Source organism: Mixophyes fleayi, chromosome 5, assembly GCF_038048845.1.
Source record: "Mixophyes fleayi isolate aMixFle1 chromosome 5, aMixFle1.hap1, whole genome shotgun sequence".
NCBI classification, from domain to species: Eukaryota; Metazoa; Chordata; class Amphibia; order Anura; family Limnodynastidae; genus Mixophyes; species Mixophyes fleayi.
In genome coordinates this window covers 176,924,080-176,940,108 of record NC_134406.1, presented here as the reverse complement: position 1 = coordinate 176,940,108, position 16,029 = coordinate 176,924,080, and the positions used below count along the sequence as shown (strand labels likewise).

At 36.8% G+C, this 16,029-nt stretch overlaps 1 protein-coding gene across 3 annotated transcripts in view; it reads right to left on the bottom strand.

Moving 5' to 3' along the window:
- The window catches only part of HIVEP1 (HIVEP zinc finger 1), a 182,190-nt gene that overhangs the window by 80,830 nt on the left and 85,331 nt on the right, over nt 1-16,029 (bottom strand). The window contains exon 1 of one of the 3 annotated variants that reach the window (XM_075213077.1): nt 12,675-12,999. The exons of the other annotated variants lie outside the window; for them this stretch is intronic. Coding sequence (XP_075069178.1) covers nt 12,675-12,696 — 22 coding nt within the window. The 5' untranslated portion in view covers nt 12,697-12,999. Of the gene's footprint in view, nt 1-12,674; nt 13,000-16,029 lie in introns of those variants that run through there. 3 annotated transcript variants of the gene reach the window in all.

The window sequence follows — 16,029 nt, the reverse complement described above, 5'->3', positions numbered from 1 at the left end:
ATAATTGAAAAAAAATATATAAAAAAATATTCTTTTCCCTTGGATTTATGTGTATTATTTTTGCATACAACTAAATAAGTATTTCTGTCCTGACCTAAATACTTAATATGTTTTTCTGACCAAACTACTTAGAAAACGGGACTGCTCGGTAATTATTTTGGACGGGTGCCTTGAAAAAATTATGAAGACTCTAAGGGTACCGCGAACTGAAAAAGTTTGAGAACCACTGACCTACAGTACAGAAAGCATCAAGAAGTTCAGGGATGGGGAGGATGTAAAGGCCAAGATCACCCCCATCCTGGCTTCAACAAACACAGGTTACCCTCAATTAATATGTTAGGTTGTTTACCAATAGGCTACCAAAAGGGAGGATCTTTATATCATATATGTGGCAATGTCCCCGTATCTCCACGTTTTGGAACCAAATTGTTGTATTAAGTGAAAGGATCGTAGGCTAGCTTGTAACTCCAAATCCCCTTGTTATGTTACTCTATTATCTCGTGAAAAATCTCTCCAAGCCAACTAATTCAACATATTTACAATGCAACGTGACTCCAGATAGCTAAAGATTGAAATAATTCACGTTCACCATGTAGCTTAGCCGTTATGCCTCGTGTCTGGTATATAGTCTCCAGGCATATTACCTGCCTATCCTATAATCGAGTTGGCAAAAGTGTATGGGAATCATGGTACCCCTTTCATAATTCCCCCTTACCAGGGTCCCTATAAATTTCCAATTTTTAGATTTTCTTTCCCAGATAATTGCGAACTCCGCCTTCGGGTTCTAATTTTTTGCATTGCAGGCTGCTCAGAGGATTAGTTTTCCCGCTTCCCCTTCTCCACCCTTCTTTCACTTCACCATAAACTAAAAAACATTTCAACAGATAATGTCTGTAGACCTTATATTTTCTAGATTATCATCTGTAGTGCTGCCAGCGTATTGTTTGATGGTTTGTTTTCTCAAATTTGTGATCTAGAACCATGTTTTTACTAATTTTATTTATAAACAACGAGTACAAAAGATGAAGATTTATAAAAAAAAAAAAAAAATGTGCTACCAATATTACCAATATTTCATTCAAAAATTTTTATCATTATATTCAAGTACAGATTTTATATGACAACCCAGGCATAGAATCCTGCTTTTTGCCATTTTGGAAAGGTGGATTGATGACAAAGCAAGGACCACAAAAGTAGTTCAAGATGGCGTTTAGAACAACAACAAAAACAACAAAAAAAAACCCACACAATTGCTTTTTCAACTAAAAAAAACAAAAAACACTTTGTTGCCATTTTTGGTAGTTTCTTTTTGCAGTGGTAGGGTGTATAAGCAGACTTCGTTGTTTTTTTTTTTTAGAAAATATAAAAAAAAGACTGCTATAAAAAGAAAAAGGAATAAGTTGTGTAGTTACCGCAGAAAAAAAAATTCTGCTATTGATGTTGGAATGTGACCAGCCCAAAAAGTTCCAAAATAGGCTCAGCACAGGGGTGAGAAAAGTCTCAGCAGTGAAGGGGTTAATTATATGAGCACAAATATTGCAGTACCTAGGAGTTTTCACATGCCACTAACTTTAAGCAGAACAAAATACATTGAAATTTTAGCAATTATGCTTAACAATAATCATATGGATTTATCAGCCTGTGGATTTTCATCAATTTAGCACACAAAGATGGTAATCTCAGTAGACTAAACAAAGCACTGTTTTAGGAAAACATGTGTACACTTTATTAATCCCTCCAATACATTAGGTCAGCTTGGTGTCACCTCCATTTGCAGTAAACTGTAGACAGCTGTATTATTAATAAGACAGTCTCCATCTATTTCAGTAAAACAAGCTGTTGACAACATTTGTATTCTGGATTAATGTGCAGAGATCCAGTTAATGCATACCAATAAATTGAAGTGCAAAGACACATCTGCAGGTATCACTGAATTACATTATTGTATCTGAGATAATCTTTCAAGAATAATTCAATCTCAATATAGACAGAGCTTTTTAACATGTTTTAAATTTGTGTTATTTCGATTTGAATGCATGTTGTTAAGAAGACACATTTGAGAGAATTAGTAGGGTTTATTTATCTTTACATGTCCGTGTTCAGGGAAATTTATTGACATATTGTTGAAAAAAACCTGGCTCAACACGCTTGGATGGTCAATTTGAAGTATTTATTGTTCCTGTACAACAATGAAACCGTGTAAATAAATTGAACAATTTACACCAGTGTTGGCTAACCTGTGACATTCCAGATGTTTGTGAAACTACAAGTCCCAGCATGCTTTGCCAATATATAGCAGGTTATTGCTGGAAGGGTATGCTGGGACTTGTAGTTTCACAACACCTGAAGTGTCACAGGTTAGCCAACACTGATTTACAATTTTGGGGGGAATTAACAAGTACCAAAAAGCTGAGACATTGGGGTTATTAGCCAACAAAAAGTCTATGCCCCTTTACATGTGCATCAAATGTGCTCTGATGCTGAGAGCCCTAAAAATAATGTGAATAAATGGACCTATACACACACACAGAGCTCGCTTTGCGCCAATTTCGTTGTTCTTTTGCAGCACTTCAAAGCTTCAACTAAAATATCAATGGAGATCTATGGGAAAGCGCCTGCCAAAGAATCGAAAGTCCAACACCGACTGTCGCCTTGCCTGCCACCAACAAAAACGCTCAGTTCAAGAGAGGAAAACACCAAAGTAAGTTGTCCCGAAAAAGTGAAAATGGATATTCTGATCCCCAACCTTGGAGATTGTGCAAGTATTGGGGACACGCAGAATCAGCTCAAGGAGCATCAGTAAAATATATTACATTATAATGTAAGTTATAATGCAGTAAGAGAATGGTTACATGTCCCATGTCGGAAGAAGTTTAATTATAAACCTCAGAAATTTGCCATTTGAATACTGTTTTGCCCATTCTGCAAGAATGCAATCAAGGGTTTGTCACTAGCTACCAACAACACCATCATATAACAATTAAACACTAGCATTATACCATCACCCACATCACAGATATGCACCAACCCCCACCCCCTACAACACATGTATAGTACACAAAACTTAGATCATCATATATCCCTCTCCACTTCTAGCTCCTACTCAACAGTCTTGGAATATAGACCTACAAACATACATCTATCCATCTTTCTTCGATATCATCATAATCTTTCAGGTTAAGATTTTGTAAAAAGAGTGTGTTGATTTTAATTGTTACATAGTTATTTTTTGCTAATTAGTGTTAATGTTTGTTAACTTTTCTATACAATACCTAGGAGTACACAAAACAGAGTTTGCAATCAAGGGAGTTGTTTAATACAAAGTTTCAACTTTCATTTATTTTTACTAAACAATTACAAAAGATCAATATTTAAACAAATGTATAACAATATTTTTAAAGTAACATATTTGATGAATCAATTTTGTTATACTATCAGGGTAGTTCCTCAGGAGAGAAAAATATTGGATAAAATTTGTCGTTTATTACAAGTCCTTGATTCCTAGCAGCCGTCAATTTCTTGCAGAAAATACGCCCACATTTTTTTCCCTCTCTTTGGTGTACAAAGTGACATCTCAAAGTTTATCAACAAGGGAAGGAGCTAGTTGTATAACAATACTACATACTATTTACTTGAGTATGTCGAATGCACATTCTACTAAACAAGGTGCATGGCTTAAATGTTTATTAAATACATAAAATCCTATTTAGGATATGGCTGAATTATACCTGCAGATACAAATCAAGCCTCATCCAACACAATTCCACAATGTTTCTCTTCCATCAGGAAGTGGCTTTGGGCTTGAAATATTTAACTTTCGTGCATTATTGTGTTATCCATTGGCAAGATAAATGCCAGAAGCTCCTACTTTAATGGCAATAAAATTACGAAAGCCACAAACAATTGCCATTAATACAATCTGACATAATGTCTTGTAGTTTTAAAATGTTTAACAACTTCCAGATGGATCTGCTTGCCATCCAATCTGCCAAGGAAATTTGGGAATGGTGTTGCGCTCTCCACACATCCTCCATGGGCTCTGACATTTCTGTTTTTCATGTATGGGGCAGCATGGTGGCTTAGTGGCTAGCAATTCTGCCTCACAGCGCTGGGGTCATCGATTTGATTCCCGAACAAGGCCATATCTGTGTGGAGTTTGTATGTTCTCCCTGTGTTTGCGTGGGTTTTCTCCGGATGCTGCGGTTTCCTTCCACACTCCAAAAACATACTGGTAGGTTAATTGGCTGCTATCAAAATTGACATTAGTCTATGTATATGTTAGGGAATTTAGACTGCAAGCTCCAATGTGGAAGGGACTGATGTGAGTACTCTTTACAGTACTGTGAATTAGTGGTGCTATATAAATAAATGATGATGAACCTACATGGTAATGTGACAAGTCTTGTCATATTCGCAGAGTGAAAATAGAGGGTAGTAAATCTTTCTCCAGTAGCCAGATATATAAATTGAAAAAGTAATAATTCTTTCAAGACCAGTATTTCAGTATTTAAAATACTCAATCTTTATATGATCGAGTGTTTTAATGCAAATCACAGAAATCTCCATTGGTTTCTAATATTATTTTATTCTCCTGTAGGAAGATTATAATATGTATTTTACATACACATTACAATAATATGGGTAATAAAGGTTATAATATTAAACTACCCTAAGGTGACAATGGCCTAATTTTCAATAGATGTAGTAGTTTTCTTGATGCTATTTTTATTGAGGTTTGGTTGTACAATCTCCAGCAGGTCATCAAAAGTGACAAGAGACATCTGAGTATAATCATGAAATTTTCCATAAAGCTAAGAGCCAAGGGTTCCTTGCTGAGGCATTGAGACCAAATTTGTGAACCCAGTGCTCCAGGGATCTTGTGTGCTCAAAAACCAAACTTCACTGCAGTCAAATATAGCATAAAAAAGGTGTAAAAATAAATCTTCCAATGCCCAGGAAAATACTCACTATACTCCCCACAACAGTAAACCCCTTCCTAGTACCCACAATTCCACATCCTGATTTTTGAAGGAAGTAGGGGCCTGATTCATTAAGGATCTTAACTTGAGAAACTTCTTATTTCAGTCTCCTGGACAAAACCATGTTACAAAGCAAGGGGTGCAAATTAGTATTCCGTTTTGCACATAAGTTAAATACTGACTGTTTTTTCATGTAGCACACAAATACTTGATAGCTTATTTGTACACTGAATTTTAAAGTTGATATTTGTGTGCTACATGGAAAAACAGTCAGTATTTAACTTATGTGCAAAACAGAATATTAATTTGCACCCCTTGCATTGTAACATGGTTTTGTCCAGGAGACTGAAATAAGAAGTTTCTTAAGTTAAGATTCTTAATGAATCAGGCCCTAGGTCTTTAAACCGAACGTTTGCCACATGATGTATGTACTTTACCTTGGACTATTTTCTAAGATCTTTGTACACTATGCTGCAGGGAAGCTTTGAGATGCATTATTGAACGCTATTTGAACACATTATGAACAACCAATAAACTCACTATTTAAGCAAATTTCCGCACTTTAACTAGTGCTGTTTTTCAACGCATATGGGTACAAACCCTAAAAGACATGTGACCTATGTCTAGGCAATGATAAAAAGTCATATGAATTTGTCTGCAGTAAGCATCTTACCACTGTGTGTCACCAATCACTTCAGAAAGATACAGAAAAAGTCACAACCCAAAACATTTTTTGGTAAAAAAAAAAAAATCCCCGTGGCTTTCTATCATGAGAGCAAAAATGTAAAAACAGAAATGATCTATTTCAAGAGTCTATACATTTCAGAGAGGGTGTCAAAATGCACACTGTTTGTGGTTTTATTGCACGTTATAAGAGAAATATACCCTATGCACATAAGTTTTACTTTTTAAACAAAGAATAGCGTATAAGAAAAAAATGGCAAGTTGCGTTTTCAAGAACCACACGGCTAACAATCGTCCACAAATGTATTTGAAAACTATATAATACAACAATGAAATTCTGTATACAAATTGGTTATACCACATTCATTGCATTAAAAGAATAGCTGATATATACACATAGGACTGATAAGACTATGTTCGCCAGAAAACGACATTGACCTGTTAAACATTCAAACTGCTTATTTTATTACTTTTAAGCAATGCTGAACATAAAACATAGCAGCAGGAAAGATTGTAGCATTCCAATGTAACATCTTCACAGACAATCCTACTACTTATCTTTTTCAACATCTAGAATATATCTTGATTTATACGTTTTGACAAAGGAATGACAGCAAACATCTAGAGCGAATCACACAACATACTGAAATGGTAAAATAAAGAGTAATTTATGGCATTCATTGTTTCTTTTATTATAAATATTTCACTCATTTACTATTCATTTTTGCTGGTGCCAGTTTATACAAATGTTACTAATTTTTTGCAAGTGTTAAAAAGGAATCTAAACAGATTAATGCAGAGGTGGACAAAATAAAGCAAACTATATGAGCTAGCCAGTCAAATCTTCCCTGGCTCTTTCAAATATCATGCTGGAACCTAGATGTGCATCTTTCATTTCAATAACAATCTATGAGCCCGCGGACATCACTGCAATGTTCAGCTGCACTCATTTCAGAGTACTATGGTACCCAATCATTGTGGATTTTCCTGCATACCTATATGTGGTGCGAAGAAAAATCTTCCATATTTCCATCGCCGCGGACTGCCTTTGCGTCCATTCCAGAACCATCCGTGGCACATTACAGAGAATTAAATCCCCCCCTAGGACATCAATAAATATGAGTTGACACTAGTAATAATAGGATACCTAGCTATTGGAATTTGTTCAGCCCTGGATTAAAGTAAAAATAATACCTAATTTATTGTTTATGCATATGGGTAAAGTCTACCTACTGTCTGCAGCAACACACATATGCTGTATACCACTACATTAATTTGTATTTTCAAAAACTATAGACGAACACAAGAGAAGGATTAAACAAGAATTTAGTCACAACAATTTAGAGTCTCTATAAAAAGGATCACCCTTGAGGTTGTAAATATTTGAAATGTAAATAGCAGTGTTGCATAACCATGTAATTTTTCAATCAAATTGTGGGCACTCATTTCCCCAGGAAACACAAATGCCAAGCCAATAAGGAACTTCTATTTTATGTGGTTTAGTGGTTTGCCAAGATAATTGTCATTACATGCTTGCTTCATGTTATAAAACGAAGAATTACAGAAATGCAAACATAAGACCACAAGTGTGCATGCCAAAAGATGTATTATGAACACAAAATGCTTGTAATGAAAAATAATACGTCTCCAATATCCTGTGCTCAAAAGTCTGTCGTATACCCAGGAAGCAAAATATTGGTCCATCTGTTAAAAAGCAGCTGCTTGTTTCTTGAAAATACGTGTGGATTAAAACTTCCTTCTTTAAACATGAACACAGAATGAAGGTGCAGCTACTTTAAATAATATTTTTCAGTTTGCCTGATCCATCAAGCACTGCAGCAAACTAATGTTTAACAGAAAATCAAGAAAAGAATATCACACAAGGTTTATATTATAGCAATGAAATTCCATAAACTGTATAACTGCATTTATTTATATTGTACAATACATTAACACAAGTTAGTGAGGTACGTATGGTATACAATATTTTTAAACTCTGCCACCTTGTTAAAAAAAAATGAGATAATCTGACCAAAGTACATTGCACTCTACAATTCACACTGCCAATCCCAATCAAAACATTGAGATGGTGACATAATTTACTGCATGTCCATCATATGCTGATGCATACATACCATACAGACCAGTCAAGTTAGAGGTGTACATGCCACGTTCCGGACAGGAAAGCAGTCCGAATACAACAGCACTGACAATGTGTACACTGCACAGTTTACACAGAGAACTGTCAGAATCATATGTTTACAAAGAAAACAATATAAACGCCGACACAATAGCAATAATTTTTGCTTTGTTCTTGGAAAGATTACCACATGCATAAAAACTCAAGTGACTATTATACCTTGTTATTCAAAGCTCTATTGCGATATCTCTATAGAGAAAGACAAATGTTCTCTATATATTTGAATCATTTAATCCTATAAGTGCCCCACGAGAAAGTAGACATCATATTCTAAGTGAACAACTATCCGTTATCCTAAAAGTTCACAAAAAAGACAATACAACAGGCATGTGCTTTAGATCTTATGATCATGGCAATATGAAAGTGAAGTTTCAGAGATGATTTCCTGCACAGACCATTAGAGAGGTTGTGGGACCTGCCAAATTGAAGGATGGAGACATAGGTGGTCAGATTTTGTTATTTGATTGATCTTGGCTCATGCCAACCAAAGCCATTTGTTTACATTTGGATGAAGTTAGCTTTCAAGAGTAAGCAATCGCTATAGCAACAGCAAGCGTAGGAACTAGAACTTTACAAACAAGTGGCCCGAGTATAAAAATATATGATAGGTGTGACAAAGTGAACTACATTATCCCCAAAACATTGTGTTTGCACCTTAATAATCTAAAAGTAATTTGAAGTTGAAACTGTGAATCCCTGAATCTTACCTTCACTTCATTTTTAAATATATTTTAGTAAAATGATCATATTAAGGAATATTTATGCTGTTGAAAAGCATAACTGCATTGATGTCCATAGCAACCAGATGTCTGATAGCTTTAAGGTGTTTTGGACTAGGGACTTATTATGTACACTGTGTATTAGCCAATCACCTCCACCTAAGAATGAAAATTATGTATACAGCATTTGACAGCAGAAAATAACCTATGGACCTATTGAGCCTGCTAGTTTTTTTTAAGCATTTATTTTACTGAATTTGTCAAATTTGCCAATGAAACAAATAGGAACATACAAACCCCCTCCCCCCCCAAAAAATTAATCAGTCTCCTAGAGGAAACAACATAGAAAAACCACAATTCCAAGATGCATATCAAATGCAAAAGAGCCACTGGCTCAATTACGGCTAACCAAAACAATGCAGGCAAATAGTCATCAACAGATTACACATTATAAATGCAGGGCTGAAAGCAAAATGAAATCAAAATCACATGAGAAAATCAATATATATATATATATATATATATATATATATATATATATATATATATATATATATATATATATATAGATAGAACATCATAACTAGATGAATACACACAATGATTATATATATATATATATATATATACACATGGGTGAAGAGAAAGTTATTTTTTCTTCCTAATATAGTCCATCTAAGTCTTAACAAGTTTCAGCCCTCCCTCTTGTTCAAGAAATATTCAAGAAATCATCTTATTTTAAAAAATTAAGAGGTGTCTTCCTGAACTCTATTAATACTTTATATCATTTAATTTATATCATATCACCAAGTTTTGTTATGTAGCCCATGCACCATTTTAGTGGTCCTTCTCCAATTTCTTTTTATTGCATTATTTTATTTTTTGGGAGATAAGGCCTCCAGAACTATATAAAGGTGGCAATATAAAGCAAAGCAACTGGGCTTTCACACTTCTACACTACACTGCTTAATTACCTTCATATCATCTTAAACTACAACTTCAAGGGGGGTATTAAATTGTCACCTTTACCCGCAATTCAATTCCATTTTTAACGCTACGTTTTTTTTCTCATCAAATGGTCCTCTAGCTCCAGTAGAAGGTCTATTGAAAGTATAGGGTGTGCGAGAGGCAGCCGCGTTAAAAGCTATTCAATTGTTTTTTTAACGCTGTCGGTAAAACAGGCAAATATGCTGTTTTATCTCGCACCTCCTTGGGGTGTGTTAAAAATAAAAAACCTCTGAAAAGTATTGGAAATCATGTAAAAAATGTGGAAAGAAAGTTAAACTTATGTTTATCATTAATGCCATACTTGTGTAAGTTGCTTTTCTTGTGAAAAAATATGGAAATAAAAAAAAAAAATATATATCACTATTTAATTAGATTTATGTATGTTTTTGGTACAAAATAGAATGTAGTAATGTGTTTTGACATGGTATAGATGATTGTATGGTAAAAAAAATAGTTCAATAAAAGAATATGCTAAAAGAAAATACTATGATGTAGATATTATCAATATGTATCAATATGTGTAATGCAATCTATTGTATGGAAATGTGTGCAAAACCTTTTAACTGTGTAATACATGACAGCGTTAAAACTCCCCTTCACTCCCCTAAAATCTCGCAAACACAATTTTTAACGCGTGGGGGCAGCGTTCCCTCTTTTTTAATTTAATTGCACAAGTTTTCCCGCTGCGCTAACTCAAACTGGTTGCCATTGCCGGCAAGATTTCATACTTTAGTCCAATTCTTTTTTTCTTTAAATCACTATAAACACTTATTTCACACCTTCTGGTATATCAACAGTGTTATAAACTTTGAACATCTGTAAAAAGACATACCTTACCTTGTAGACTAATATTACTGATGAATATATTACACAGAATATGACTCAGGACTGTTCCTTGAGGTACTCCGCTAGTTACACAATTGGCTGCAACATTCTGGGGCTGATGTAGAAATGGTAGCAAAATGGGAGTAACTAAAGAAAAAATAAAAGCACTGAAAACAAGTGCACGCGCTCACATGCAGAGCCATACACATACTGAGATGCTTCTGCCTCTGCATCAGCAGCATATGTGCCTGGTTTATGATAAGCCATCTTCATCAGTAAGTATTTGCACCTGCCATACAGCAGGTTGAAAGGATACGCCTCCTAACAGGCAGCACGGTGGCTTAGTGGTTAGCACTTCTGTCTCACAGCACTAGGGTTATGAGTTCAATTCCCGACCATGGCCTTATCTGTGTGGAGTTTGTATGTTTGTCCCGTGTTTGCGTGGGTTTCCTCCGGGTGCTCTGGTTTCCTCCCACTCCAAAAAATACAAACCATACTAGTAGGTTACTTTGGCTGCTATTAAATTGCCCTTAGTCTTTCTCGGTCTGTGTGTGTGTATGTTAGGGGATTTAGACTGTAAGCTCCAATGGGGCAGAGACTGATGTAAGCGAGTTCTCTGTACAGTGCTGCGGAATTGGCGCTATATAAATAGATGATGATGATGTGTGTGTGTTTCAGCATGTATGCATGAGACTCATTAGAGTAAACATACATTAACTGCACTCTGACAACCTTAGAATGTTTTAATGTGCATATTATACACACACGTGTGGAAAAACACACAGAGAACCACCCAATACTCACAAGCCTTCCCCCCTTCGGCCTATGCCTGCTCCCACTGGCTCTCGAACAATACAATACAATGTAAGAGACAGCTACAGTTTGAAGCACCACATTTTGTATTCAAATATGACTGTACAAAATAATTAAATTGTCCAGGGACAATTTAACTCTGTTCCTCTCCACCTGACTGCTGTTAGGTCTCCCTTGGATTCCAGCATGCATGACAAACATCTAATAGGGGAGGTTATATCAACTACTATTAGATCAAGTTTACACTACACACATATATAAACAACTTCTTATGACTGTGTGTATATCCTTATACTAGTTTCATTTTCTGGGTTTTACAGATTGCAAAAAAGCTTTTTCAGAATAGCCTGTTTCCCTATCGAACGCACATAAGACAATTACAAAATTACTTTTACAATACTAAAGATCAAAGAAAATTGTATTTGTCCTGAAAAACTAATGAAAGAAAATCACCAGGGTAGAAAGATAAATGTTATTCGCAAAGGAAATTGATGCATAACTGGTCTAGCTATCAAGGTAAAAAACAGAACTGAAGGCTTTAAATGTATGATGTCATAAAAATTCTTGAATGTACACATTATATATAAATAAATATAATAGCAATAATGTATCCCCCTACTATGAAATAAGGATATCAGAAGTTACAGAGTTCTGTAACCATATAAAAGCAGGAGTCTGCAGGTCATTGAACTTTGAGAACTTCTAATATCCTCTTTATTTTACTGTACTGTTCACTCCTAATACATTAGTCTCAATTTGAAAGAAAGCAATAAGCTTGTATGAAGCAATCTTCACAGGCAGGTTCCCTTTACATTCAATGACAGGTATATACACTGCAAATGAGTCAGATGACGCGAGGGAAAACACATCACTGCCCAGCAAATAATTTCCATGTATCTGAGAAACTGCCTGCAGCCCATATTGTAAACAGATACAGAACTAGGAATAGTTTTGCCTTCACATTACTTGGGTAAAAAAATGCAATACGAATCTTGTCCTTTGCACGTTAAATGGTTTGCAGAAAAATAACACACACGGTTTTAAAAAGAAAGAACATTTATATAGCACTGATACCTCGCTATTCATTTACTTTGGATAAAGTGCCAACATCCAGCAATGACAGTGTTAACCCGTGCTCAGCCCTGGGACTCCACGCAAGTGTTTCCTCATATAACTGCAGAGGACTTTCCAAACTCTTTCACAATATCACAGAGCCAGCTCTTACTTCCGCATAAGCCATGTACCGAGGAGAGCCAGCTGAGAGCAGCCCGAGAAGCAGCGGTACACGGCGGTAATAAGCCGGCAGCGGAGGCAGAGACCTCGCATGGCAGCCGGCTGCTGTCACACACGGGAAGTAACTAATCACATTGTAGTTTCCTCCACACACACACACTGACAGGTGAGGGGAAATAATGTCACATTACTAGTAATAACAAGTCATATTACCGAGCAGCTGAGGACTGGTCATCCCCCTCTATCTGTGACACGACACCCCGGGATTGCTTTGCCACATCGTATTAGGATCGGCGTGTGAAAGCCTCAGACGTAATCTCTCTCAGGCTTAGGGAACCTAGGAATCCACCCCCGCTATCTCTCCATAGCAACTGTAGCTACACCAGGGCCACCCCCTGCCTGACGAAAGCAGCAAGAACATGGGAGTCAGCCAGGAGGACACAAATGTCAGCAGTCAAAACAAGTCCCCTTTCCTTCCCTCCACCCCTTTCTCTCTGCAACCTTAACCCATGACTAGACCAAACCAGCTAGCAAAACACACACACACTAAAACAGTGACACTCATTTTATTTATTTTTTTGTAATCTTTATTTTTCATTTTCAAAACTGACATTACATAGTAAGGAAATATCAACTGGCCAAATATAACAATCAAAGAAACAATTATTTTCCCTTATACACTACTTCCAAGTCATTGTAATTAAGGTAGTACAAAAAAGATCATCATCATCACCATCACCATTTATTTATATTGTAATGGAATAAATTATTACAATATAGCACCACTAATTCCGCAGCGCTGTACAGAGAACTCACTCATATCAGTCCCTGCCGAATTGGGGCTTACAGTCTAAATTCCCTAACATACAGACAGACACAGACTAGGGTCAATTTGTTAGCAGCCAATTAACCTACCAGTATGTTCTTGGAGTGTAGGAGGAAACATGTAAAACAAAAATGACAAAGGGTATATGGTGTAAAACATTGTGTTAGGAAGGGAAAGATCCACGGGGGGGGGGGGGGGGGGTAATGTTCCAGGAGCGTAATGTACCTTGTTTTACAGTCTCAAAGAGATTAGCATAGCACTATAGCCTCTTAAACATAATAAAGTCATCTTAGGATCAGCACAAAAAAAGGGAGGGACTGCGTATGTGTTTTTTACTGGCAATATGATTGTAAGTGGAAGCTTCTCTAAACTACAGCCACTGAAACCACAGGTTTCGTTTATTGTTATAAGTTTGGACCCAAAAGGGGCATATTCAATTGTCCGGATTCCCCGCCGCGTTAGAACTACTACCGTTATTACGGTAATAGCTGGATTTCAGCTCGTGGCTCAGGGAGCTGCGAGCTGAAATCCAGAGAGAAAACTACCGCAATAACGTTTTTCCGCACACTATTACCATAATAACTAATAGTGCGCAGAGAGCGAGGTTTTCGGCGTTTCCGCCGACAATTGAATATGCCTCAAAGTGTCAGTGATACTCCGTTCACACTGCCTCAAAAACCCGGGTTGTTTACTGGGCAAGCTTCGACGACCTGGGTCAAGGCTGAGTGTGAACGGGTCCCCTGCCAATCCAGGAATTAGACCTGGGTCTTTTTGAGGGTTATTCCCGGGTCCGTGCCAGGTAGCCTCCAGTCTGAACCTATTGAAAACATTAAAAAAGAAAAAAAAAAAAACTTGCATCACAAGAGGAGCCAATCAAAGTTCCTCTTGTGATGGAGCCAATCAAAGCTCCTCTTGTGATGGAGCCATGGAGACCTGGGTTCAGTGTGAACCCGGTCGACCCAGTGAGGCTCTGTCCCTGGTCAATATCCTGGGTTCATATACCTGGGATATTGCCAAGGGGGCAATGTGAAAGTGGTATGAAACGGTACTGGTTCCAACCCACAGGTTGTACACCTCTGTAGTAGTACATACTCACTGTAGCGAAAAGGCATATATTTATTATGTGTTAAATAAACCATCTATTAACCCATCCAAAAAAGTGTCTTACTCCCCCCTTCATTATAAATACTCCCCGTTTGCATTGCTTTAGGTGAGAAGTCCTGCTAGGGCAGGAGTTGGCAACCCCTGGCATGCGTGCCAGACGTGGCACGCATACCACTTTTAGCTGACATGCTGAAGTTCCGCAACTGCAGCCAAAGATGGCGAAATGGAGCAGCTGCGCATGCACAGCAGCTCAGTTTCAGTAATCTTGGCTGCTTTAGTGAAGCAGCTCCAAGGTTTCCTTGAGGAATGAAGACTTTGAGACTTTATATGAACTGGGGGCACATCTATGTTGCATAATGTGAATTGGGGGCACAACTAGGCGGCATAATATGAATGTCTATTTGTTGGTCCCATTAATATTAATACTAGCATGATAAAATAAGAAATTATATATATATATATATATATATATATATATATATATATATATATATATGTGTGAATGGAATTTGATAGTTTTACAATCAAAGCAGTAGAAGAAGTGGTGATATAGAATACCGCTGTATACCAGCCCACTTTGACCACTGTGTCCATCTACCTATCTATATCTGGCACATCGGGGCTTGAAAAGATTTTTTCCCAGCACACTGATAGAAAAAGGACACCCCCATGCTATGGCAACATTCTTATCCCCACAGCAACAGGGGATGCCATCTGCGGCTGGACTGCCAGGCAGGCTACCACCAGCTAGGCTGAATATTGTGGAATTCTTGATGCTATTCTGGTCTTTGGGGGATCATGGCTGCAACAGTATAGGACTTCTCTGATGGAGTCCTGCAGTGTTTAATTATAGCCGCATGACAAACGCAGAGGAGTCCTATAGCGAATGGAATCCACGTCACCCTGCTTTCAGTCTAAAAAGACAGAGGGACAGCATTGACAACCTAGTCAACCAAATGTGTACTCACAACCGTGGCTTTCCAGCCAAACATGGACCATTTGTTTCTGTAAGTACTAGTAAAGCCATCAAGTAATTCACTAAGATACCCTTTCACCTGCTATACCATACACATCATTACACATGATTACATCTCCAACACACTGTTAGGGCCCTGCTTATTTGGGCGCACCATGTCTAGATAAAATAGGCTTTACATTACAATACGTGTCAAATGTTTGCCTAATAACTAAATCTCAATCTCCCTTTTTTACCACCATTCAATAAATGGGCATTTTTTTGTATATAATGTATTTGTATATACAATGCAACATGCATTCAGACATATTAACAAAATAGACATTGAAGATGTTGTCTGGCTTATATTATTTATCTTCGCCAAGTTTCTTAGTTATTGCTGATAATGATAAATGATCACTAAATAGATACTTCTATTTTTATTTTATTCTTTTAAATCAAAGTATAGATTCTTCAATTTTAACATAAGTTTAACCTTCACTGTCAATAATCACACAAGGAAAACATGCATTATGAGGTTCTAACAGAATTAATGACAGCAACAAATTCCTCTCAGAGTATAATAAACACTATTTTTGTGTAATTTCCTAAAACCATTCACATGTGACTGAACAAATTGTGACAGCTCTGAGTCTTCTTGTGGAACAACAACAGATCAACAA